The 26,573-nt window shown below is 48.9% G+C and overlaps 1 protein-coding gene across 2 annotated transcripts in view; it reads right to left on the reverse strand.

Annotated features, from left to right (window-relative positions):
• CDC14A (cell division cycle 14A) overlaps positions 1-26,573 on the reverse strand; it is a 92,874-nt gene that overhangs the window by 59,444 nt on the left and 6,857 nt on the right. The window contains exons 3-5 of one of the 2 annotated variants that reach the window (XM_054564996.1): positions 15,840-15,915; positions 10,726-10,770; positions 4,519-4,611 (exon numbers count right to left, since the gene is read on the reverse strand). In XM_054564996.1, the coding sequence (XP_054420971.1) occupies positions 4,519-4,611; positions 10,726-10,770; positions 15,840-15,915 (214 nt within the window). The remainder of the gene's footprint in view (positions 1-4,518; positions 4,612-10,725; positions 10,771-15,839; positions 15,916-26,573) is intronic. The other variant, XM_054564997.1, reaches the window with a different exon arrangement.

The following is a 26,573-nucleotide window of genomic DNA, read 5'->3' on the forward strand; positions in this document are numbered from 1 at the left end:
GTAGAACTGAAACAAATGAAGGCAGCTTCGAGCAGAAGTGCCTTAAATGCAACCCACAGAGCTACTGCAGACAGACCTACTATGCGTAACAGACAGGAAGTCCATTCTCCATCCCTGTGGCTGCTGGGAATTCCTCCCACGACTTCCAGAACACACACAAAAAGTACATTCCTCTCCGTTCAGGGTATCAATAAAATGAACGGACATAAGCTTTTTCACACGGAAAGTAAAGGTCTAGTAAGATTCAAAAAATGTGTGAGTAAGCTGCTGTAAACATATGCGGTGTGTCACACTTAAGTATACGTATAGTACTGAATACTGTGTGTGTGAAGTGGTGGTAAATCTGAGGGTTTATTTACAGCAGAGAGGAAGCTTGTTATCTAGAAGCAAAAAGGAAAATTAAAAAAAAAAAATCCTGAAAAGATGTATTCAGTTAAAGTTGAGAAACAACCCTTCCGCAAATGAAAAGCAAACAGCTAGTTTTCCTAGCCCGCAGCTAAACTGAATAAAAGATAACATCACCCTACCCATCTGCAGAAGACTAACAGAATTTCCAGATTCACAGAGTTGAGAATTAAACAGGCTGTGTGATTTTCAGGAGCCTGACTTGTCTCAAAGTCACCGAAAGCACAAGCCGACAAGGAGAAGAGCCTGTTGGCCCACGTGCAGGCAATTGTCACAAAAGCCCTCCTGCCCACGAAGCCATAAAAGGAAGGAACTGGAGACCGGAAGTCGCCCTGCCGGGCCAGGTGCCCCTCCCCGTCCACAGCAGAAGTCAACACTACCCTTAGACCCACCGCAGCCGCCACTGAGGTTCCGAGGGCACGAGTGGCGGACGCCCGCTTGGTCACAGTCCTTTTAAGGTAAATGCCTTTATTATTTTGAGCCAACATTTTTCTTGATAATTTCCCCCGTGATTTTAAATAACCGTTGTTTAACCTGTAGCTTTGTGCTGGCATTTTAAAGCGGTCTGACGTTGCCAACTGACAGATGCATTGTGAGCTGCAGATGAAGGAAATGAACGTCCTTGATCCGAACAACGAAAACAACAAACAAACTCAGGGTTAGTTGCCCTGGTTTGCCATTTTCCGGTGATTTAAAACATGTACACACAAACCACTTCTAAATAATGTATGTTCTGACGCTCATTTTCTACATAATCAGTAGACTGCACAGGTTGAACAGGCAACAGGTCCACTATCAGCAGTTCCAATTAACCCTCTTCATATTCCGGTATGCGGAAGTACTTATTAATATGGCATTTTAATAAGGAACAGAGTTTAAGGTATATAAACTTCCTAACTGCTTACAGAAACATGGACAGATGGGTATGATTCCTAGGGGTCTACATCTATTCGTACCAATTAGACACAGGAAACTTCTTTTTTTAAAGAAAAGAGACTGATCATCACTTTTCAACTTTTAATGATCCAAATACAGGAAACAAATTTAAACAACACAAACTCTTCAAAACGTGAATAAACCTGTAAATAAAACGACAGGGATAATAAACCTCATTACTAATAAACAAATGATTAGTAAAACAATGAGATATCAACAATTAAATGTTGTCCTTATAGTCTCCAGAGCCCTCCCAGTGCCGGGTAGGGCTCACCTGAGCTAAATAAATATTTACTGGATTAATGAATGCCTGAATACACATCTCAGAAATGAGGAGTTCACTTGGACTGGCAATCATCCTTTAAAATGGAAATAACATACAAGGAGGGGCGGGGCAGGGGAGGTCACCCTCCGCTCCTTCCGGTGACAGACACCGGTCTCAGAGCTGCTGAGCGAAGGCAGGATTTAAGAGTAAAAAGGGGTAGAAAGGAGGAAAGACAAGCAGACAAAAAGGGGGAAACTGCCTTCAGTTCTTGAGGGAAAGACAATAGCTGAGAAAACGTGGACGCCAAAGGCCACGCAAACTTCCTGCCTAGAGCCACCACCTCACCCTCAGCCGCACTACAGCTGTTAGGTGGGGTGTTATCTCTGTTTTAGGGTTAAACAAAACAAAACAAAACAGGAGTTCAGATGAGTTAAACAACTTGCTCAAGGCATACAACTAAGCAGAGGGTTCAAGGTCGAGCTTACGGTTCTGCTCAAGCCATGCTCCCACCTGCGACACCAGGTGGAGAGCGGCGTCCTTGAAATTAGCAGGAGACTTAAGGTAGAAGGTAGCCACCAACGCCTCCCGCGGAATCTACGGTATCAACGGCAGACGCAGACGCGGTTAAAAAGTCTACAAACCTTCGCCCTGTCCCCTGGACGCAGACGTGACACCTGGTCGGGCCAGCCCGCGTTCCTCTGGAATCAGACTCTGGCTAAGCAACGTGGGCTCCAGACTGAACGAGGCGGGCAAGGAAAATCCCACCCGGCTGCCTCCTCTGTGCAAGCAGCCTCCACAGCCCGGAAAAAAATCCTGATCCTCGACCCCTGCACTTAATTTTTTAAGCCAAACCACTGCCCTCCAGGTAACCACCCCTCAAACACATTATCTTCCACCCTTCCGTCCTCACGGCCTGGCCCAAATTCTCCTTGACCCCTTTACCACCGTTCTGGGAACTGAAAACAATACGGTCACTAGTGAGGGTTTGGTCTGCAAGCACATGGCAAGAGCCTAGTTAACTCATGCTTATGATTTTTTAAAACCATCCTGTTCAAACCGCTCTGAGAGTATCTGGGAGGCAGGGGGATCCAGGCCCTGAACCGTGAGCCGCACGGAGCACCGTCCTGGGGGAGACGTGCCTTCCTGCGAAGCTGCTCTCTCCTCAGACTCTGAGCCCGCCGCCCGCAGGAGCACACGTCACAGCTCGGGGAGAAGGGGTGCTCGTGAGTGGGGCTCCCCGGACATGTGCCCATTAGCGTTCAGCGCCACTGCGACCTCCGACGGGCAGTCTCCCCTGCAGCCCTGGCTGCCGCATCCCCCACCGAGGAGTGTCTGTGGCTTTCCTGCTGAGCAGGCTGTTCTCTATATTATCTCCTTCTTGACACTCAGGGAAGCGCTGAGATAAGGCAATGAAAACACAAAAGCTTCGGTGACACATGAAACTTACAGCCGAGCGGGGGACCACACGCAAAGCCCTGGCTCTGTAGGCGCTTATTTGCCACGAGACCCCACACTGAAAAGCAAGGTCTGACAGTTGCACAACATCACAAATGTGCCTCACGCCACTGAACTGCACACTTAAAAACGGTCAGGACTCATCCCAAGAAAAAACTTTACGTCACTGTGTACGGTGACGGGTATTATCTAGACTTTCTAGCCAATTTGATCGTTTTCAGAGTTTTCCTCTGACATCACCTTCCTTCTTTCTTTGACATTTTATCACTCCTTTACTTCTTCCTTCAGGAGATAGTCATGCAGCGCCCACTGTGTGCCGGGCACAGTTCTCAGCTGATGCTCAGAGTTCAGATGCTGAAATAGTTCCATAGTTCCCCAGCCAGCAGCACCCCACGCCCTGCATGCTGGCCCCGCCTCATCTCCTTCCTGGGATGCCCCCCACCCTGGACTTTCCCAGGACTCAGCGCGGCAGGGAGGCTCCCTTGTGGCCAGCTTCCAGCCTGCAAATGCCTGGGCCTGACCCCTTGTTAGATATTTTATCACCTACTAGACACGGCAGGGAGTGAAACGGGCCAGGACGCCGCCCTCTGGTCCGGGGGAGAGATGATAACCAAGTAACTGCATACATGAGTTGGAGAACTTCAAACACAGTGCGGCGGAGAAAGTAAAACAGCAAAGGGCTCAAGGGTGGCTGGAGGTGCAGGAGCAGGTAGACAGGAGGGAAAGTCTCTCCGAGGAGGTAGCATGAGAAGCTACCAGGAGTGCATGGTCTGGGGTAAGAACTTTCCAGAGAGAGGGAGCAGAAGTACCGAGGCCTCTGCTGGGAACCGGCGTGGCAGTCTGCGGTCGCCAGGCCAGCGTGACGGACCATCTGAGTGGGGAGGCGCCGGGGACAGACAGGCCCGTCAGGGAGGACCTTAAGGGCCCTGCTGCAGAGGCGGCATATTCTCATGGAACTCCCGCCGACCTCTCGTGTGTACAAAGAATGAAATTTCTAATCAAAATTAGCTTGGAAAAGTCTTATCTAGTTATGAGCAAAACGGCAGTATATGCAGGGTTTCTGTTTCGTTTGCCTACTACAAACACCTGATGGATGAATAAACGGATTATGGGTAAAAATAACAACCATCATCCTTCCCATTCAATCGAGGATTTCCTTTAATCCCCCCTTTCTGGGCATTCTTCTTATTACAAGACTCGTACAGCCGTGGACTCCAAGCTACGCAACGCCAACACAATTCCAAGCACTGCAATGCCAAGGGTCTGTCATTAGCTCCTGAAAGTAAAATCCAAGAGGGGACGGCCCCTCAGTACCGGGTCCACACTTTCCATTCTAGATCTGTCCCCAGGCTGCTAAGACTCTTCACCTGCTCCCAAGGCCACTGCGCACGTGGCCAGGATAACACGCAGCCGTGGTAGCGCCCCTTACAGAAAACAGTCTCAGCGGCAGTACTTACGGCGTAAGCACCTATCAAAAACGCTGCATTCGCTCTTTTCCGTTGATCGAAACAGGTGTAGTGCACTATCTTCTTTCTTGATAAACTGTATGACTAGAAAGAGAGGATAAAGAGCGTCAGCGTGGCCACAGAGACGATGCCGACAGGCACAGAAGACAAGCATCCTCTCTGATCTACTCAAGATGGGTCACAGGCAGGGAGCGTGAACAACTGCCACGTCTGTGGCCTTTGCACTAAGCGCCTGGGGTAGGGGAGGGTCCCTAGGTCAGCCTTTCTGCAGCTCAGCCACAATGGAGGAAGTGACATTGAAACAAATGTGGAACCTCTCCAAGGAAGGAGACTGATCCATTGGAAATAATTAAGTTATTAATGAGCATCTTTATGAGCAGAAACCATTTTTGAAGATGTACCCTTGGTCTTGTTTATCAAGTCCTTTTTCATTTTCACACCATACACACCCCCAGAAAAGCTGTCTGTTTTATTTTACACACTTTGTTTTTATGTGTCCACCATCCTTTTTCCACTTTAAACGGTTTAAAGGTCCATATTAACTAGGGTACCACATTGATATTTTCTTTCTCAAACGTCCCATAATAAGCCCCTCTTAATTATCTGGAAATAAATGGTTACTGGAAAAAGATGGACCAGCAAAAGGATGACATTAGCAAACATCTTCATACAATGGCCATCTATTAAGTTCGTGGGTTCCAAGAGTTATTAAGCACCTGCTGTATACCAGGAAATATGCGACATGCTCAAGCAGTCGGCTAAATCTAAAATAAGCAACATGGTGTGTTGTACGCATGCCAAACAGGAAAAGAACTGCACAAATAAAAAGATCCGTTAAAACGAAATCAAGTTATTAATCAAAACACAAAATACACATAAAACAAGGAGAACACTGATGCAACTCAATAAAACCCCCTAATTTCCTCATGTTCCCAAAGTTATAGTGTTTTGGGGACATGTGGTTTTCACAATGCATAAGCACGTTTTCGTATGTATCTATAAATTCACACTGATGGTAAAAGCAGCTTGTGATACCTGATGCGTTGACCACAATGCACAGAGCGTCTGCATTTGGAGAGCCTGTAGAAATGCAACAGAGCTCAACCACCTGCCTTTCTTTACCCTGCTATTTCCTATGAGCAGAAGAAACTCTGACTCAGACGCGGACTCCAAGATGGGCCCGTACGGAACATGCTGGCTTCACGAGTAACCACTGGAAACGCAGCCTCAGGACAAACCCTCACCACGCAGGGCAGGCACTTGGTGAAAACAAAGAATCACACGTTCTGAAAACGGCATTGCTCTCTGCCGCTGACCTTTGCAAAACAAGTATTTGCCTCAGAGCGGGTTTCCTGTTACCAAAGTCCTTGTTTCCAGATAGGCTTATTAAACTACCCCTATGAAATAAAAGTGTTACAACAAACACATCGTATTCAGTCGCGTTCAGTGGAGTGAACACCCTGAATTTATCCAAAGACTTCAGAGTCTGGTCTCCTGGCTTTCTTGGTCTGACATACTGTCTGCCGGGTAGTTCTTTTCTATCTTATTTCATTATTTGTTTGTGTGTCTTTGCCACTTACTGTTCTCCATCAGTAAGTTATGTTGGATTTACAAAGAGGGATGCAAGGGTCTTACGGCCTAAGCATCTTCCAGGGTCTCTGAGTCCCAGCCCCCAAAGGCTGCCTTCCACGGGCCGGGCCCCACAGACGAGAGTCAGACCGAGCAGAAGGGGCAGCGTCCGGCTCCCAGGGGCCCAGGGCTGACACTTCCTGGTTCCCGCCACACCTGCGGGGAGGCAAACATCGGCGACCTACCTTGAAGTTCAGCTGATGTGTTGGGATGCTCTTTTCTGCTGAGAATTTAGGTTTCGTAACAAACTGCTGCTATCGTTTAAGAACGTGGAATTAAATTTATTGTACAAATACCCTCCCCCCAAAGGGGGCAAACTCGTACTGGTGGTCCTCCATCATCCATGGTCTTTTTCTGTTTGTTTTTGAATTTTTGCATTTGTTTGTTTTTAATTTTTCTCTTATTCTGAAGTATATGGAAGGCGGAGACCTTCTCAGACGAAAACCATGAAGCCCGCTGGAGGACAGAATTCTGGAAAAAAGCTTTCTTTTCACTATGTAGGTATAAAATTTTTTCAAGTATATACAATGCAAATTCAAAGGGTAAGAACTTCAGAAGAATTTTTTAAACTTTAGAAGCTTTCAGAAATTACACCAGATTTTAAAAAAATCCTCAGAAAAATCTACCTAGAAATTTTAACTCCTTTAAAATATCTCCTCTCGGGAGCTGTCCCCAGAGTAGAAGCATGCGTGACTTTTTTTTAACAACCGTCACCACACGTATTTACAAAACTGTTTTTCTTGTGATGAGAACTCTTCAGACTTCCTCCCTTGGCAGCTCTCAACTACTAGACTCACCATGCTGCCGTTACAAGGATTGACTTTTTTCCTGAGAGTTTTCCATCTGACTTTTAGGAATAGTTTTAAAACTCCCAGCATTTACCTTGCTTAGATGTTTCTGGAATTTGAGTGTTTTTCTCACTTGCGACTCAAAAGCACTACAGTGAAGAAATGCTGCTTCGTGAAAGGCAGCCTCTCCCAGGTCAGGTCACGGAGCTCATCCCCAACCCAGGGAACGTAAACTAAGTCAAGGTCGATTATCGATAACGCATAAAAATCCTCATTTCCCCTCCTAGCCACAGCCAGCCGCCCACGTGGGCCAGCCTGCCCCACGTCTACACAGCCATGCGGCCCAACAGAAGACAGCTGGCACCAGACCGAGAAATATCAGGCATGACAAAATGCTTTGCCTACTGTTTAGCCGATGCTTTCTATGATTCAGTTGATGTACACAAACTCGTTACCGTTTTCTCCTTTCGAATATTAATTAAACACGTCCCTCAAAAAAAAAATGCCCTGGCAAGGTGGCTCAGTTGGTTGGAAGGTCATCCCACACACGAAAGGGTTACAGGTTTGATTTCTGGTCAGGGCACATACCTGGGTTGCCAGTTCAATCCCAGGTTAAGGGCAAGTATGGGAGGCAACTGATCAATGTTTCTGTCTCATATCAATGTCTCTCTCTAATCAATTAACGTATCCTCAGGTGAGGATTAAAAAAAACCTGACCTTATAACATATCAAAGCACCCTAGAAGAAACAACATCGTCCTCCAACAACTCAAGTGCCTTCAGAGGAACATCCATCTCATCCTTTGAGCTCATTCATGGAAGAACTTGACCTTGCAGGCAAAGAAGGGCACAGGCCACACACAGAAGCTGTCATGTTTATGAATGAGTCCAGCAGATATTTTCTCAGTTTCTACCCAGATTCCAGGGAACGTCACGCCTCCCCATTGGACGGGGCCTCTCCCCTGGCCAGGCCTGTCCCCTCTGTGGTCCGTACACCGACCAGGCCTCCAAGGAGACCGCATGCAAACTTACACCATCGCCCTGGCTTTCGGGGAGCCACCTGCTCCCTGGGAGGACATTTTTGTTTAACATGAGCAGCTCAGCGATTACAACAACCCTGTGTACTGCAGCAAAGGAGACGTAGAAACTGGTAAAACAAACTGGTAAAAATTTACCAGGAGAAACTAGTAAAGGCGAGGATGTAACAGAAGGAACACAAAGACCGCGGGACCATTGGGCCTGCTCTGCTGCAAGGCAGCACATGACTCATGACAAACTAGAACCTGCAGCCACCGTCCACGCTGCATTTCAGGTTTGCATCCGCAGCGAGAGCACCCAGCTTTCTGAAGCTTCCACGTCAACACAGCCCATAACAGCAGCAACAACAGCAGCTCACACGTCTTGGTCACTTGCTCCAGTCCATCGCTGCCCGAAGCAGTAGGAACAGAGCCAGGGGTGTCCTGTTTGACCGGACACAGAGTGACTCACAAGCCCAGGGCCTGGGCGAGGCTGAGATACAATGTGTGCGCTGTTTCTCTCTTTATCAAGAGAACATAAGCCTGGAACCAGACACGGCCTGGCTCACCACGTCGGCCAAGGTCCCCCACATCACATCACAGAGCCGAGCTCGCCCAGCGAGCGTGGTGACGGGAGAAACCCAGGACTCCCTCCCTGAGCTGGGGGACGGATGACCGTGGAAACCTCAACTGTAAGGCCGGGGCTAGTTTCAGATTCAAAATTTACATAATCCGCAGGTTGAATTGGTTGGTATTATTGAAACTTTTCAGAAATAAACAATAAACTAAATAGCCATCTAAATTATATTTTATTACTACATTTTGTACTCTATTTCATCCGCCTAACAGGCTGGTTCAGAGACACCTGCGGAGACTCTGACTCAGAGGGCCAGGCCTGCGAACCTGCAGCTCTACCAGTTTTCCCAGCGATGGGGGCCAGCCGCCGGTCCAAGGACCACACACAGAAACCCACTGCGCGAAGACAGTGCCAATTTTGGAGAAGACAGTATGGAAATGTGACTGGTCCCACCCCCGCAAGTGTTCTACAAGGACCTAAAACTCTGTCCCTCGGGTCGAGTAGCCTCAACAGGCATTTAAATTCTCTGAGGATTTTCCAAATCATGCCCCGTGCCTTTTAAGAGCATGTTATTAAAACACACGCACACATTTCCCCAGATTCCGCAGAAAACGTTATAACGATTTGTAAATCCTTGCGTGATGACACCTTCAGAACAAGTTCCTTTAATGCTCCAGTACCTAAGCTGCCTGAATTCACACCGTTCCACAGGTTCCAAATCCAGTAGCAACAGGACACACGTGTCCTGCGCCAGCAGACTGAGCTCCCACCTGCTGCTCCCATGCAGGGATCTGCCCTCCGCATCGGATACCGCAACACCTGTCGGCCAGACACCCAGAATTTAATGGAAATTTTCATAAACTGCCAGTGGGCACCGTGAATTGAAACATTTTAAACAGTGATCGCGCCTCCCAAAACAGGTCTGTGGACCGACTGCAGCCCATAGGCCGCCCGGTCACTCAATGTGGGGACCAGGATACCACAGCTGAAGAACACCCTACCTGTTGGTTCAGTCAGCATGAGCTGAGCAGCGGTTGTGTGGCAAGCACAGGGCTCAGCAATGTGGCCACGAGGGGCGTGGTGCCCCAGTCTCTGGTCTCTAAGTGCTCAGAGCCTGAAGAATATCTGACCCTCAACAAGGGGGAAGTACTGGCCAAGGCTTAGTCCAAATGAAAGAGACTAACCACCCTGCGATGCAGTCCTACCACAGCAAAGCCAATGCAATGATCTTAATTACAGGTACAGTAATTGTCAAACAGGTTTAAAAAAAAACAACAAATAACAGGTGGGACTTAGTTCTGCGTATCTATCAATTAGCATAATTGAACCTATAGAAACTTACAGACCTGCATTGCTCACCTGAGGGAGAATCAAAGTTTTAGCTCTCTCGTGTAAACCATGACAAGTGTGCCATAGAGCATGTAAACAGTTAATGGCCCTTGTAAACCAAAGTACCATGACTGCTATGATAGAACAACATAAATTAAAAGGAAGGTACTAGCCCCATTTTCTATCTCGGAGAAGAAAGCTCCGGGAAGGTTTGCATTCCAGTGGGTCCCCTCCTTGTGAGAAACAAGCCAGCGACGCGGGGAGGGAGGGAGGGAGGGAGAGAGGGAGAAAATGAGGACAGGCTGCCCAATCACGAATGGCCCGGGCCATCCGTGGACGATGGTGATGACATGCACAAATCATGCTCAGGACAGGAGACCACAGACCACGGAACCATTCACAGCCCATAGGTGCGGCAAGGAAGCACAAAGCCAGAAAATAAGGGAGTTCAAGGCCAATTTAAAGAAGGCGATTTTTCAGCAGCCCTCCGCGTGCCATGCTGAACAGTGACGGCTCCCCGTGGCTCGGTGAGAACACTGTGTCTCGTTCAGCTGAGTGAGTCAGCCCGTGGAGCTGGGCGGCCCAGAGCGCAACCTGGTTATGGGATCTTTAACAACAGACACAGCCCAGGCACCGCCCTACCACACAAGCAGGCTCTGCCGGCCACGGGGGTCACACTGAGCAGCTTACAGCCCGCGGTCCATGGTGCGCAAAGCATCATTCTCTCTCAGGTGACCAGGCTAGCCCAGCAATGGCCTCAGCAATCAGTGTCTCCATAGCAACAGTGGTCCCTCGCACTGCCAAAGCGATTAAAACAAGCAGGTCTTCCTGTGAGCGGCCATGACCTCTATGTGGTTTACCTCCAACTTTCCCAGGAAAGGGATATTCTTGAAAATTGTCTTTGGCTGTACACAAAACAAAATACGGTTTACGTTTTCATTCAGAGCGCCAGAGAAACAGGTTGAATGGTTTCGTTTAAAAAAAAAAAAATGGGGGGAGGGGTGTCTCTGTGGGGCCCGCTTCGTTTCAAACGCAGTGTATCGCATTCATGAGACGGCACATTTGATGAAGGTCGAAGTCCAAGCGTCAGAGCAAAGTGGCTCATGGACATCGTTTGGTCCTGTCGATACCACCGCCCAAAGCTTCTGGGGATCCTCTGTAAAGGGGGCTCTTCTCGCCTGGGGATTTCTAAAGGGCCACAAGGGTCCCAGGCCCTGCAAGCTCCACGGAAGCCCCCTTGCCCGCAAATTAAAGCTGCCTGGACCCCTGACACCTCTTCAAACGGCATGAACTCGCTCCAGAAGGTGGCTGGCTCCCCCCGCTCCCCACGCTCATGAACCTGAAACAGAAGATAACCCCGTGAAGAAATCTCAACATGTTTTTGTGGCTCTAATGAGAGGGTGGTCTGATCACTGTATCAAAGGAGTTCCTGTGTACAACGCCCCGCTCCGGGGGCCGGTGCCCAGTTACCGGGTAGGATTACAGCACGCGGTCCCCGAGCTCCAAGCTGCCTGTCAGGCCCTTCGAGCGCCCGGAAAATCGGCCGCTTCCCCACGCCCACCCCTCTTGTTCTACCCGGAAAGGGCCGCGTGGACTCTTTTGTACATTGAAAATTACATTTCTGTCAATATGCTTTCAGACCTTTAAAAATAGTCCTCAAGAGGACTGTAATTGGCCTGTTGATTCATCAGAGAAAGTTGTTTTTTTAAAAAAAAAAAAAAATCACTGCCCTAGAAAATGTCCCCTTTTTTTCAGTCACACTCTTAGATTCCTCCCCCACGCCCCTGGCCCAGGCTAGGGTTTTATTTTCCTCTGAGGGGAAGTGAAATCAACAGTTAAAACTGCATTGACTAATTTAGAAAAAGCTGGTTGAATCATATCACATTTGTAAAACTTTCAGATCACTGAATCAGCAGCCAAGATTTTCTTCCAGGACTGAGTCTGAGGAAGGTGGTCAGTGTTGAAGGCGCCCTTCTTGGTCTTCCCTGAGGGCAGCCGCCTTGCCCAGCAGCCCTGCGGGTCCCACGCGGTGTCCTCTGCTCTGTGCCCAACCGTCCCTCCCAGGACCTGCTAAAGGTTAAAAATCCTCTCTGAGGAAAAATGTCAACACATACCCAATGTGACTTATAATTTCAGAAGTTTATGAATCCTCTAAAATACCAGTGTAATCATCGCTGGTCTGGCCTATCCATCATGGATGACATTTCACATTAAGTCATTACCCAGCTTTACAAAGTGCGCTCATTGCATAGATCACCCTTCCTCTCTTTCCCTCGTTATGGCAACCGTGGACCAGAAACAGCCCACGACAGCCCATCCCTCCTTAATTCCCGTATTTGCACTTTTTAATGGATAGTTTAAAATAAGAAACAGGTGTTTGGTTGGCGATGGCAGTTTCTACGTTTTGCTTTTTTTAATCGAAGCAGATGTTTGATGGAGAATTTTTCATTCTCGTCGACATAATTAAAACAAACGCCATTGGGAATTAAATGCCTACTGACATGCGCACCAAAAAAAGAGCAGTATGTCAGCCCCCTCGAACCACCAACTTGAAAAGTACCTTGGAACATCTGAAAAATAGGAAATCTGCGTTTGGGAGAGCGTTCACTCTGAGACATCACTTAGCTACACAAGGCATCATCGAAAGGGAGAGTGAGTCATCAGAGGTTTACTAGGAAAAATAAAAATTTCCAAAGTAGAAATTCAGATGTGTCTGACAGAGCTAGGAAACCACACGGGAGAATTCAAAGATGCTGTTACTGTTAAAATAGTGCCAAGTTATTCGGAGAAGGAAAGGAACTGGAGGGCCCAGTAAGTACCTGCCGTCCGCTCAGGGGACTCGGAGGACACTGGGGCAGTTTCAGTGAGTCGGGAGGACAGAGGGGACACGGCAGAGGACTGAGAAGTCAGCGCGGAACGAGGATGTCCACAGGCCGAGGGCAGGCTAGCGGGAAGGGGTGAGAGGCCCGGTCAGTCAAGGTCCACAAACCCTGACTTGTCTCCCCGTGTTTGGTGGCCCTGTGCTGGGCACTGGGGACGCAAAATTCCAAGGCACGTCTCCGTGCCCTGGGAGCTCGTGTCTAGGGAGAAAGACAGACGCAAGCAGGCAGTAATTAAAATTGACCGGGAATGGGCTCCTGCATGAACCGGGGAGGCACCTCCAGCCGCGTCCGGAAGGACAGGGAGCGTCTTCCAGAACTGGAGGTGCCTGAACAAGGTCTGAGGGAACGAGGAGCTATTCAACTAGAGAGGGCAGGGCCTTCCAGGCCACCCGGGCGGCACAGGCCACTGTGCGGGGCAGTGTGGTCTGGGGCAAAGTGCGGGGCGGGGCGGGGCGGGGCACTCAGAGGGGCCGCCGTGGGCAGTGAATCAGTGAAATGCGGGCAGGACCTCACCCACTGGGAAACGCGCCAAGGGTGGAAGGGTCAAGGCGAAGAAGACAGAAGGTACGGAAGCCAGGTGCCCGAAGGCAACCGCAGCAGGTGACCCTGGGCTGCCGGCAAGGCCCGCAGCAGGCAGCTGACGGACCAGCGGGAGTCTGAGATGTCACAGGGCTGAGAAACCGAACGTGGGGTGTGTAACAAGAAGACACAGTCAGGTGAGCGCAGCCTGGAGCCTGGGTTCCGGGGAGCAACGCGGCTGGAGCGGCAGTCGCTGGTACCGAGAGGCGGAGGCGCCTCGAGAGGCAGTCGGGCAGCGCTGTGAGCGAGCGGGAGGTGACTGCGCACCCGTGGCAGAGAGAAGGGGCACGGATAAGAAGTACGGTCAAGAGCCTGGCGCGCTGGCCGCGACTCGGCCCTGCGGCCCTGGGCGCGCCACGTGCCTCCGGGGCCTCCCTCCGCGCCTCTGCCATCAGCAGCCTGGACCCGATGGCCATTTCGACTCCTGAAGTCGCATCGGGCAGCTTCCTCACATGCACACGGCGGCCAGAAGGCTGCGCAGGGGTTCCTACACTTCGCGGAAGAACTGCCTTCATTGGATTTCCTACCGGCAGTCACAAACGTTCCATGAGTCACGTGCTTCCGTATGGGACTTCAAAATGCATAAAGCTCTTCTACATATTTTTGCTACTGTAATTCTCTCCGTGAGAACTCCATGATCTTTAGAGAAAGAAAGAGATTCTACAAGGTGGAAGCAGTTGCAGCTTTCAACTGGTAAAACCAGTCTTTTTTCTCCTAATAAAGAGATGGGTGCGCTTTGACATAACCTGGAAGTTCTTAACATCTGGGTTTTGAAAAATACATTCCTCCAGCACCTAACAGGGTGCCCCCTAATTGTACTAAAGCTGGACGTGTCCTTCCAGGCATCCACTAGATCGTCAGATACCTGAAGTGGACCAAGGGGACAGTTCGGGCTTTATTAAACTTTCATCATGTCGAAGGAAAGCTCTGTAAATGAAAACACCTCAAAACGAGCCCATGGACCCACTTACCCACACGGTGTTCAGTATAGAGCACAGTAACAAACAGTCCTATTCAGTCCGTCTACCTGTGTAATTGCTATAAGCAGCGCACCAAGTCAGACAGAAATTGCCTTGTCCTAATAGTGATTCCTTTCTCTTCGATCCCTGCAGGTTAAGTAGCAAGGTCCCAAATTGCTCGTTACAGTACCCAGTTCACATCAACCACATACATACTAACAGGTCCAACCAAGAAAGCAAGGAAATCCCTGGGTCCTTCGAGGAAGAAATGGGCCACTATTATTTACAAATCATCTTTCCCTCGTTAACGCATCCACTAAAAGTCCATTTTATATTTTTACAGGAAATCCATGTTAGGATATTATGTGCTTCCGTGGTGATTACAAAAATTTCAACTTTTTAAACTGTAGGCGGCAGCTTCTTTTCTGAAAAATGAAGATCGGTTTAGGGAAAGTTACACACATCTCTTCGAGTCACACAATACTTTACAAATTAACTCCTTAAAAAGTTCATTGCGACAGATCTTAGGTTATATAATTACTGACTTTAAAAATAACTTTGGTGGCATGTGATGGCCATTTGGCCTTTTGAGCTCAATGGCAAAAATGTGTGAGTTCATCAATACACAACGTATCTTACAGGAAATTCTCCACCACAGATTGTCTTTTATACCTAAGTTCAGAAAAATCCAAGCGAAAGGTGACCAGCAGCTACAGGGACCAGCACGGTCCCACCAGGAACATCTCACGGCATGAATACACTACGCGAGCCGTGTAATTTAGCCGGTATCCTTACGAGGATGCTGTGAAGCATTTCACCTTCCATACGGAAACATTCTATATTAGATCCTCATTTAGAAAATTGGAAGAAAAAATAAATATTTCTTTCTACGCAATGAAATGGGTTTACCAACACTAGGAATACCAATGTCACTTTTCTAGTAACATGCTTAGAGTCTAAGAGCAGGAAAAAAAAAAAAAGCCACATGTAAAATAAAAAATCTAGACGAACATTCAACGTATGATCCAAATTCTGCCATAACCAGTAAAATCCATGCCCTGCCCCTGCTGGTTCATCACTCTTACTCGGCCGTTAACTCTGCAGAGACGCACCATTCAAGAAATACGCAAAAACCTAGATCCTGATCGGGCAGAAAGCGGTCTGAGCCAGGGCCCCCACCAAGCGGGGGTGAGCCCCTTCGGCACCCGGTAACCCTGCCCAGGAGCAGACCACAGCTTTCAGGAAAGCCAGCCTCAGAGGGAATTTGATAGACTCATTAACGACAACCTGGAAGGTTTTGTGCTTTCTTTCTTAGATCACTGTTGCAATGACTTCATTCAGCTCATATGTCAGTTCATCCTGAAAAATGAAAGAGGTTAACATGTCCTTTGTGGGGTACCCAGGAGGATCAATTTCAGCTTCTGCGTGAACGACTCCCATCAATTTCCCAAGATCAGTGTTACCCAACTAAATGGCATGCACACAACGCTCTCATCGGTCAGCCTCACGGTCCAGTTTTTAATACCAAAACACAGACATCACCGCAATACTCACTTTTAGTTTCTTGTTTAGTTTACAGCAGTATCTGTACACCATTGCCAAGTTCAGAGGTCCGAAATCTGCATAGAAACTGAGATTTAAAAAAAAAAATAGTAGTTAGTAAAAATGTAATTTTCAGTAACATCTGTGCTCATGTTATTTTCATTAAAGTTGCAATCAAATTTCAATTAACTTCAGGAATAAGGGCCAGTTTATAACTGATTCACAGGCATCCAAATAACCAACGGCTTCACCCTACTAGTGCCCTCCAGTTACTCTAACCAGTCTCTCAACAGGGAACTAATTGGACAGTTTTGAGTTCCACCTCCTTTTATCTCCCTGCCAGGACCTTAATTAAGTAAAAGGATTGCAAAGCAGGCAATGGTAGAACCACACGAACATAACACATATGTGGCCTGCACTTCCTGGTTTTCTCTTTTTTCCCCTGTTTTATTGAACGGATTGGGGGGACACTGGGTAACAACATTATACACGTTTCAGGGGCCCGATTCCACAGCACGTCATCTGTGCGCCGTGTCGTGTGTCCACCGCCCCAAGTCACGTCTCTGTCCATCACCAGCGCGCCTCCCTCTTCTCTCCTCCGCCCTCGCCACCCCTGGTTTCATTTCTTTATCACCTACTTAATCGTGAAGTTCCCGGACTCTGGGTTCCAACTCCAACTATTCCCCTCGAACTTTGTTCTCAGTGTGCAAGTGTCCCAAATCCAGTGGCCTCTGTGTCATTCCCCTTGAACCCTGTCACTCATGACACATGGGCGGGGCTCCCTCTCTCAACCCCCTGGCACCTCCAGGACACGGCCATCAGTCTGCAGGTCGTCCCCAGCCGTGACTGGAGCCCTTACCCCTGCGGAAAACAGGCAGCTCCTGGCCTGAGACCCAGCCTCCGTCTTGTCCCCCTTCGGCTACCTCCTGCTCGACGTCGCGTCTCCAGGCCTCCCACCGCCGGAAACTCAGAACGTCCAACACTCAACCCATCGTCCCTTCCCGTCAGCCCTCCAGACTGAAGACTCTGCTTCTCCTCTCCCCCAGGCAGGAGACCCCTCCGCCACACGAGGCCAACAAATCAGGGTTAATTGCACTTTCACGCATCAAATAAGCTACTGCTCTAGTTACCCCCCGCCCTTTGCCATTCCTACTTCAGCAGCAAAAGTCCAGCTCCGCCTCATCTCACACCCGTATTATCTGAATTCGCTCCCCCGCTGCCCAGTCATCCCACAGGCCAACCTTAGAGAGCGCGGACCTCCTCTCCGAGTTCCCAGAACCCCCGGTCCGAGCCCCCCGCCGACCCGCTCCGCACGCAACCCCATCCCGCGAACGGTCTTCGCAGCGAGGCCTCCCGTGCCCAACTACAGAGCAAGCCCCTCACTCGGGGGTTGTATTTTCATACTGATCTGCTTGGAAAATGGGCAACTCGTAACAGAAAACTTAATGAGTTACTTTTCGTTAAGAACATTTTGATGCTCAATTTCGATTTGGCCTACACCATATGTTTACTAAATACCCAGTTTTTAAAAAAATACTCAAAAACCCCTGGTTTTGAGGGAATCATTTGACTTCATTTTTTTCTGCTACCCAAGTTACACTATCAGAGATAAGTCACTGCCGCCTATGTCACATCTGCCAATAGCCACTTGCCTTACGTAAGTAAAGAATACAAACTCACATAGGGATGTTCATTCATGTTAGCCAGGTTAGCAATATTTTAGAACTTACATTCCAGGTAACACCAAAATTAGTGTCCCTGTCCACAAGCATCATGACAGTAAGGACACAGAGATGCAAAAAGGAAGGAAGGAAGGAAGGAAGGAAGGAAGGAAGGAAGGAAGGAAGGGAGGGAGGGAGGGAGGGAGGAAGGAAGCAAACTTTCAATGATTTGGAATAAAAGATTTTGTTTTATTTCTAAGGTTCGCAGCGTGGGGTTGTGCTTTAACTATGAACAAAACACTCATGAATCCCAAATGTCCTATGCCAACAACTCCTCGTTACTAACCAGCCCGAGACCTGCCAACGAGAATCCACTCAAAAGAAGCTAAACGAAAACAAGTACACAAATCAGCACCTGCCGGCACCAACGAAGGCAGCTCTGGGTCGACCTCAGAGATTTCCTGGTCTTCAGGTTATCGGGAGCAAGGTGCTTATCTACAGTATCTTGTTTTTTCCTACTTGAGCATGGATATTGACGTGCAGAATTTTAAGGAGGTGTCAAATATGCCCTTGGATCCAAGGCAGGGAATGAAAGGGCTGGGCTCAGGCAGGGCAGAAGAGGAAGAATGGAAGGCCATCAGCCTGGGGACAGCGGACAGGGCGGGAGAGCCGGCCAAGATAAGACCCACAGGGACGCAGAGGGACATTGACCAGGCTGGGCGGCGTCTCCTCCCTCCTGGCGCTTCCCAGGAGAGGCCTCCAGAGCCACAGCCTCGCAAGGCCCCCGCCTCCTCTCAGCTGCAGGAGAGAAGGGCAAGCCGCTCTCATCTGAGCAGGAAAACCACGGACCCCTTATGTGTCATCATTTCAGAGTGCCCTCCGCCCCCCCTTCTCAGGAATGAATCAATGAACACGCGTCCCTTACCTGCTGGATTTCCTGTGGGTTTTGCGGAACCAACTCTCATTGCAGAGGGTCCACTCCTGGAGGAATCATTGCTTAAAGCACTGGAGTACCTTTTTTTACACATCAGAAGGTGCATCTGAAATGTTCCGCTCAGCCAAAAGAAGAGCTGCATTCCAAGCAACACTCATTCATTCAGCGACATGTATGACTGCCGCCTCCGAGCCAGGCAGTACCAGTTAAGATATTTCTAAACTGAATTTATTGGGGTGACATTGCTTAATAAAAGTATATGGGTTTCAGGGGCCCGTGAACATAGGAATCTAAGAGTGCCGACAATACAAAAAATAATCTTAACTGCATTATAATAAACAGGATGAAAACTAAGGCATGCCAACTCTTCAGTGTTTTACCAGCACTGCTGACACTTTTTTGGTCCATTGATTCACTCACTCGTTCTTTCCCGAAAGCCTGCTAAGCACCACTCCTTCGCCTACAAGCAGCTCACCACCCAAAGAGACGACAAGGAAATATGCGAACCCAGTGTGATAAGTGACTAGTAACAGCAGCCACCACTGCCCCATGAGATGGTGTGTCTGTATGTCTGTACATATAAAATTTGGGTGAAACTCATCAGCAGAGCCCTCTGGACTACACGCGCCCCCAAATATTTTCCCTATCACTGAAGCATTATCAGTAACCCTCCGGGCAGGTGATAAAGCTCCTCTACGGGGCTGAAACTCACAATAGTCAAGTTCCAAAGAGTCCGAACTTGCTCAGCAAACACTAATCTAAGATCAAAGTACAGTCCGAGATTTTGCTCAAGGCCTTACAGTATAATGGAGCACAGTCTCACAGACGCTGGCTTCCGGGAAACAGAGTGCAGGCTGCACGACCAGGAAGCTGCCCAGCTCCACATCTGCCAGGGAATCCGAGGGAAAACTAAAGGCCACTGGGAAGCAGGGGGCCCACTCCCTCCTGGGTCGCTCAGGGCCTCTGGGCCGATATCTCAGCTTCTCCGGGACCCCACGTCCTCATCCATCAAATGAAGCTGCTGAATTAGAGAGCGCCCAAAGTTCTCATCCGAGAGTTTATTATATACTCGCTACCGTTTATATTATGTCACATCATAGCACATCACATTTCTGGCCATTGTTTACCTTCTAGACGATTCTATCTTATCCTCTATAATTTATATATCATAATGTGGAAGAGAAAAGAGCTCTTAGCAGGGGTGTCCAGCCCGCAGCCCGCAGCCCGCAGCCCGCAGGTGGCCCAGCATGGCTATGAGTGAAGCACAACACAAAATCATAGGTTTACATAAAGCCTTTTTTTCACTCATCAGTTTTTGTTAGCGTTTGTGTATTTGATGCGTCGCCCTAGACAACTCCTCTTCTTCCAGTGGGGCCCAGAGACACTGAAAGGTTGGACCCCCCTGCCTACAGACAGTTACCCCACAGGGTGGTGATCTGATCATAAATCCCTAACGGGGCAGCTCAGGGTGCGCAGTCGTGCCTCAGGCCTATGGCCTCTTTAGTGAAAGGTTGTAAGCCAGCCCTGTCCACTGTTCTTGCGCATCTGGGTTAACACACCTTTGAAACACCAGAAGCACGACCCCTCGGAGGGGGTAGTAACCCCCAAGAGAGCACATGATCTTGTTCACTGTCCTGTAACCCAATCCCCGCCCTGCCTCCTCCCACCCCCGGGTACTCCCGCCTTAATTCCAACACAGAAGAGCTGCGAAACCAGCCCTCTCCAGAGCACTTGCGATCCTGCTCCCCGGCGGCGTGCGCCACCGGCTTGGCTGAGATGAACTCTTACAACAGTTCTCTGCAGGTCCGGGCGTTTCTTACGTCGACGACTCTGGTCGTCTACACTGCACGACGCAGCCGATGGTCCGAGCGCCTCCCCAGGACCTCTGGCCCCGGGGCTGGGTCCCCGCCCAGCAGGCATCTCCCTTTGGGGGTCTCCTCAGGAAGCGGGAGGGCCTCCCAGCTTCCTCCCGGAAACTCACTGCTTTCTGCGCAGCTGGAGGACAAACGCACAGGCCGGAAAACCGCTTCGCAAGGTGGGAAGCTGGACATCATTACCGGTTACTTACCCACATCACGTGTGGCGCTTGCTGAGATCTCAGAGGAAGAAGAGACCCCACTCCTGTCCCCCGGTGCCTCACCTCGGTGTTCAGGAAAACCCGAGAACACGACACCGGGGCTATGGAGGACCCTCCTCCTCTTAGTACTGAGGGTGCAAAGGGGGCCCTAGGGAAGGTAACCCCACAGGGTGGCCTGATCAGAAATTCCTAAATGGGCAGGTCCTGGCAGGTGGTCACATCCCAGGCACGTAACTTTTTTAGCAAGAGGTTTATCTTTGCCCGAAGCCAGCCCGGTCCATTTTTCTCGCATATCTAGATTAACCCACCTTTGAAATAAGCAAAACCACCCTCAAGCCACATAATCTTAACCGCTCTGTAACCCAGTGCCCGCCTTGCTTTCTCCCGCCCCCTGCACTCCAACCTACGTGCCCTCCTTGATTCCCAGCGCAGAACTGTCTCTCTCTGCAGCATTTACGATCGTGCTTCCCAGCAACTGTCCTCAGTCTGGCCCAAAGAGATTCTTATAAAACAGTATCTCTACAGGGCTGGACGTCTCGTAACCCGGGGCAAGAAGCAGGGCCACAGACGGCTTCAGCTGCCGCTCCTGTAGAACGGCTCCGGCCTTGAAAGCTCAGCGACAGACTAGACGGCCTCGGGGAGGCTCCCTGCACCAGGGTCTGCAATTCTGTGGCTTCCCTCTTCGGAGCAAGTCCATCAACGACACCCCCCTTGCAGGCTCAGATTAAAGAAAACAGAAGAGAGGAGTTCAGGAATGCACGGGCAAGATTAAATTCACTCCCACAGACGCATTCTCCAGCCGAGTGAACTAAACGCTCTGTCAAAGCAGGTCTGGGAGGCACCAGGGCATCATGCATGTGGCGCTGGCAGAGGACGGGGTGGTGCCCTCCCCCACCCCCCGACCCCGTGTATAACAGATTCGCCCTCCTCACACCTTGCAGAACCACTGAGGCTCTGGAAAGGAAAGCAAGTGCTCTAAGCCATGGAGGTGATCCCATGGCCTCTCTAAGCTCTTGGAATTAAAACCAAGACCCTAAAACACACCCGTGAGGCCCGGGGTGGTACAGCCCCCACCTACCCCTTTGGGGCCTCATTTTGTACCATTTCCACCATTTTGCACTAGTAAACTCCAGCCAAACGATCTGGTTTCGTTCCTGCCGCAGGCCTGTGGCATCTCACCCTCCCCGGCCTAGAAAACTCCTACTTAGGCGTAGGCCTCAGCTCCCATCACACAGAAATGCGTCCCAGATCCCACTGCGGGTCCACGCGCCCCCACCCACCCCGACACAGCCCGCCCAGCTCGCAGGCCAGGCTCTGTTGTTAGGTGTTTCCAAAGAACAATTAGGTCTTCCCTTCTGAGCACTTAGAAATAACCCAGTGTCTAAATATTGGTTTAACGGTCTCCCGCCACCCACTGGGCTCCGAGCTGTGGAGCCTGCGAGATCGGCCGCCTCCCGTGCAGGGGAAGGTAGGAGCTCCCGCGCACAGGACCCCCCACAGCCTGCACCTGGGGTGCTGGCTTGCTCCAAATGTGGCTGGATCGGACCCAACCCCCCAGCTAAAGAGCCTGCCCCCAACTATATGCATGGCCCAACTGCCTTTGACTTAGGAGCCCCTTCCCTCTGCCCGAGAGAGCTGCCGAGCGGCAATCGGCCATGGCCTTCGGGGTTTGGGGGGCTGGAGGCCCGCAGAGCCGCACGGTTTTGGGCTCGAGGGAGAGGCGCTGTTCTACAAGCCCACCGTCCACAGCGTCCAGAGGAGACCTGGCTAATAGTTGTTTTTGTCTCACACTCAGAAAAAAAAAAAAATGTTTCTAACATTCCAGATTAATTCAGCTGCAGAGATTCAATACATTGGCTGCTAGGATTAATGAAAACGCTATCTTAACTCTATACTCTCTTAAAAGAAAGAGAAATGTACAGCACAAGAAGCATATAGAAATGTATAGAATAAGGTGAAGGGATGAGCCAAAGAACATATATGAGTAACTCATGGGCACAGAGAACAGTGCGGTGATGGCCAAAGGGAAGCGGGGGGGGGGGGGGCTGGGGGGGGGGGCGAAGGGGGGGAAGGGGGACATCTGCTATAGTGTCAACAATACAGATAAAGTAAAAGGAAGGAGGGAAGGGAGGAAGTAAATCAGTTACACAGTTCAGAAATCTCATCTGGAATATAAAGGAGAATCACAAATAAGCCCCAAAACACAAAGTCGTCCTGTTTTTTCTGAAGTCTGCCATAAAACCCACGCCCTTTGCCTGAGTTTCTAAGAGAGTCTCAGTCTCATTCAGTCTATTTAGTCTTACGTTGCACCAAAGGCTAACAAAATGTGATGTCTGATTTCCATGCCCAGAGTGTATTCGGCGCATCACACAGACAGTGGCTGGCGCACCGACAGTGATACCAACAAACCCCCCAGAAAGTCCGTCACTCAGGCGGCACAGTTGTCCCGTTCTCCACAGGGGATACGTCCCACGACTCCCAGTAGGTGCCTGAAAGTGCCGACAGTATCGAACCTCGTAGATATGAGGTTTTTCCTATACCTACACCCCTGCGATGAAGTTTATTTTACACATTAGACACAGTAAGAGTTTAACGGTAGTAAAATAGAACAATTCAACAAGACACTGTAATGAAAGTTATAGGCATGCTTCTGGGGCCATTATTAAGTAAAGTAAGGGTGACTTGAACACAAGCCCGGTGACACCGTGACAGTCGATCTGATAACTGAGAGGGCTGTTAAGTGACCAGCGGCAAGTAGTGTGTTCACAACGCGGACAAAGGGATGATTCACATTCTGGACGAGAGAGAGGGATGGCACGGGACTTGATCACGCGACTCAGAGCAGCGAGAAACTTAAAACCTATGAATTCTCTATTTCTGGAATTTTCCATTTAATATTTTTGGACCGCGGTTAACCACAGGTAACTGAAACCAAGGAAGGCAAAACCGCAGATAAGGGGGACCCCTGTCGTCAATCATCAATAAAAACTGGCAATAAAGTAAAACAACCGCATGACACAAGATGTGTAGCAAACAGATACCATCGGCTACATAATCAGAGGGCCCCTTATTCTTTAGGCGCCTCTAAAGCTGCCCCTGAATTACAGTGAAACTGTACAACCCAGGTATTCCTAACAACAGGGAAAACAGCCGATCAATAAATTCTTCAAAAAGGCGGAAATATAGATCCACTTCTGAAAGGTTCCCATAAATTGTAAAGCCTTGGTACTTGATATTGAAATTTTTGATATCTGAATATTTGAAATATACTTGGATATTTCTAGAGGGGAGTCCCCAGATCCTTGTAGACGCTGCCTCCCTAACGTGCTGCGTCCTAGACAGGCTGAGTGAATGCGTGAGTGGAGTGCAGCCATTGAAGACAGCAAATCTGAAATCAACCATTTTTTCTGGTTCTCCAAAGAAAATTAAATGTTTTAACAAAAGAACAAGTCCAAACAAGCAAATCCTTCAGTCCATCAATAGGATGTGAACATCCTTAAGACAAAAATATTATGTTAATACATAAATGAAATACTTTATGCAAAATCTATAGTTCACACACGCTGTTTTCTATAAAGAATTCACTGTCAGTCACAAATAATTTTGACCACGTACCAGATGTTTCCAGGTGGCTGGGGACTGGGAATATTATGCACTTTCCATAAATAGAGCAACAGCTGAGTCTTTGGTGGTCCTGAAAGTATTTAGCTGACTAATCAAATCATTTTATAAATTTGTTTTCTTTTTTTTAAATTTTTATTTATTGAGCTTAAAGACGGAGAGAAAGAGAGGCAAGAACAGAGAGAGAGAGAGAAATATCAATTTGTTGTTCCACTTATTTATGCATTCACTGATTGCTTCTTGTATGTGTCCTGACTGAGGATTGAACCTGCAACCTTGGTGTATCAAGACAACACTCCAACCAACTGAGCTACCTGGCCAGGGCTTGTGTATTGTTTTTTTCCTTTTTTTTATCTTTTTCTTTTTTATCACTAATAAAATCAAATTTTAATTAAATGAAACCTAATGCTTAAAAATATATTTGTTAAGAAACTGAATTCCACACTGAAGTGCAGAAAGCCCAGCTGCATCAGTGAGCCAATAAGGAACCAGAGGTCAGACGTCCCACCCACCTCCCCAGACTTTGAACAAGGAAGTATCTAAATATCCAGGATGGGCATTGTTTATTTTCTGCCTAAAGATCCCAAAAGATGAAGATCCTCTATTACTTTCATAAGAGACCCCCCTTTTTATTTTGTCTTCCCCTCCCCAAAATAAAACAAAGCAACAAGAAGCAGCTTCTCCTTCTGATTTTAAGCCAGAAACTTTGAATTTACCTTCAATTCCTCCTCCTCCTCCTCCTCCTCCTCCTCCTCCTCCTCCTCCTCCTCCTCCTCCTCCTCTTCCTCTCCGTTCATCTGGTCAACCCATCCTTCCGAGCCCCTCCCCAACCTGGCCTTTCAGGTCCATTGCTAGGACCTGGCATACCCCACTGCTGGCCCCAGGAGCACTGTCCAAAAGCGCAGCTCTGGTGGGTCTCTCTGCCATTCACAGACCAGCAGAACTGAGATCCAAATGCCCCCTCGTAACCCAGTCCCCCGCAAAAACATGTCCAGCCTCGCCAGTGCACCCCCTGCATTCAAACATTTCGCCTGACCTGACCTGACAGAATCTTGCTGGTCCCAAACACTGAAATGTCTTTCTTTCCCTCTGTCCTTCCTCGTTCACACACTCCTTCATTCAGCTGAAATCTGTGCCCCCGGCACTGTCCTGGCTGGCGGGCCACTATTAATAGTAAGCAAAATCAGGTAGCACTTGTTCTTGAGGACATCATAAAATATACTCTTTGCTCTTCCACACCCTCGCAAAGCTCGCTCAGACGTCACTGTGAGGCTCCATCTCCCTGGCAGTAATAACCACTTCCTTCCCCGGACCCCTCACTGCGCATTTGCAGCTTTTGTCATTATTTATTGCCCTGTATTTGCGTCTGCTTCCTCCCCCTGTCTTTGTGTGTCCCCAGAGCACTGGCAGAGTGCTCGGTACCAAAATCTATCCCAACTTAATGTTCGTTCCTTCCACAGCAGCTTGCGACTGCTTATGAGGCTTAAGTGATGCTTTTTTCATTTCCCATAAAAATGTTAATGTGTTTGTTTTCCTTTTTTCAGTCACAAAGGTGTATTCAGCTGCGGCTCAGTAAAAGTCACTGACTGCTGGCTACGGAATGTGTTTATGAACTTACAGAGGAGAACAGCTCACGTCCCAGGAGCTTACTTCAAACAAAATAAACCTGCCTGCGGGGACTGGCCCTGCAGGGATGGGCGGGGACAGCTCCCTGCTGGACTCCTGGTGGCCCATTTGGACCTCTGTCAGGCTGCCTGATAAAGAGACTCACCCTCCTGAACCGAGTCCTTAGCGCCTCAGTTAAGACTTGCATTTTCACCGAGTTTATCTCCAGCAAACTGAAGGAGCTGATAGCAAAGATGAGTGGCCCACTGCGAATGCCAAAGAGGTCAGCGCAGCCAGTGTTTAAATAAGTCAAGATCTAGACGGGAGCATTGGACTCCAGTGGGTCACAAAACTGGGCAATGTGCACAGATATGTCTACTTCCTCATCACTAGACCAGTGCTGTTAGTCATGTACACAGAGACTCACACGCACCCGCACGCAAGCACAGGCCTAAACCTCAGGTGCGTGACACAGCGTGGACAAAGCGGCCCTGAACAATACTGGGCGATTTTGGCCAGGCTAGGGTAGAAGGAAGGAGAAAGGGGGAGGAAAGTATAAACCTACCATGTTTTAAAATCCAAAGAATTTTCTGAGTTTTTTAGGAAGATCCTATACAGAAACCGTTACATCTTACGTTAAACCAGCTACAAGCAGCGAGGTTATTTCATCGGCCTGCAAAAGCAGTTCTCGGAGGCTTATGAAAACTGGCTCCTTTTGTCTTCAATCGTCCTATTAATATATGATGATAATTAACTCAATTTACTCTCTCTCTCTTTCTGTCCCTCTCTCAACAGTCCACTGCAAGGAGAAAGAGTAAAATTATACTCACAAAAGTGTAGCCATAAAA

The sequence above is a fragment of the Pteronotus mesoamericanus genome, unplaced genomic scaffold (assembly GCF_021234165.1).
Source record: "Pteronotus mesoamericanus isolate MK-2021 breed Mesoamerican mustached bat unplaced genomic scaffold, CSHL_Meso_final scaffold_99, whole genome shotgun sequence".
In the NCBI taxonomy this organism is placed as follows: Eukaryota; Metazoa; Chordata; class Mammalia; order Chiroptera; family Mormoopidae; genus Pteronotus; species Pteronotus mesoamericanus.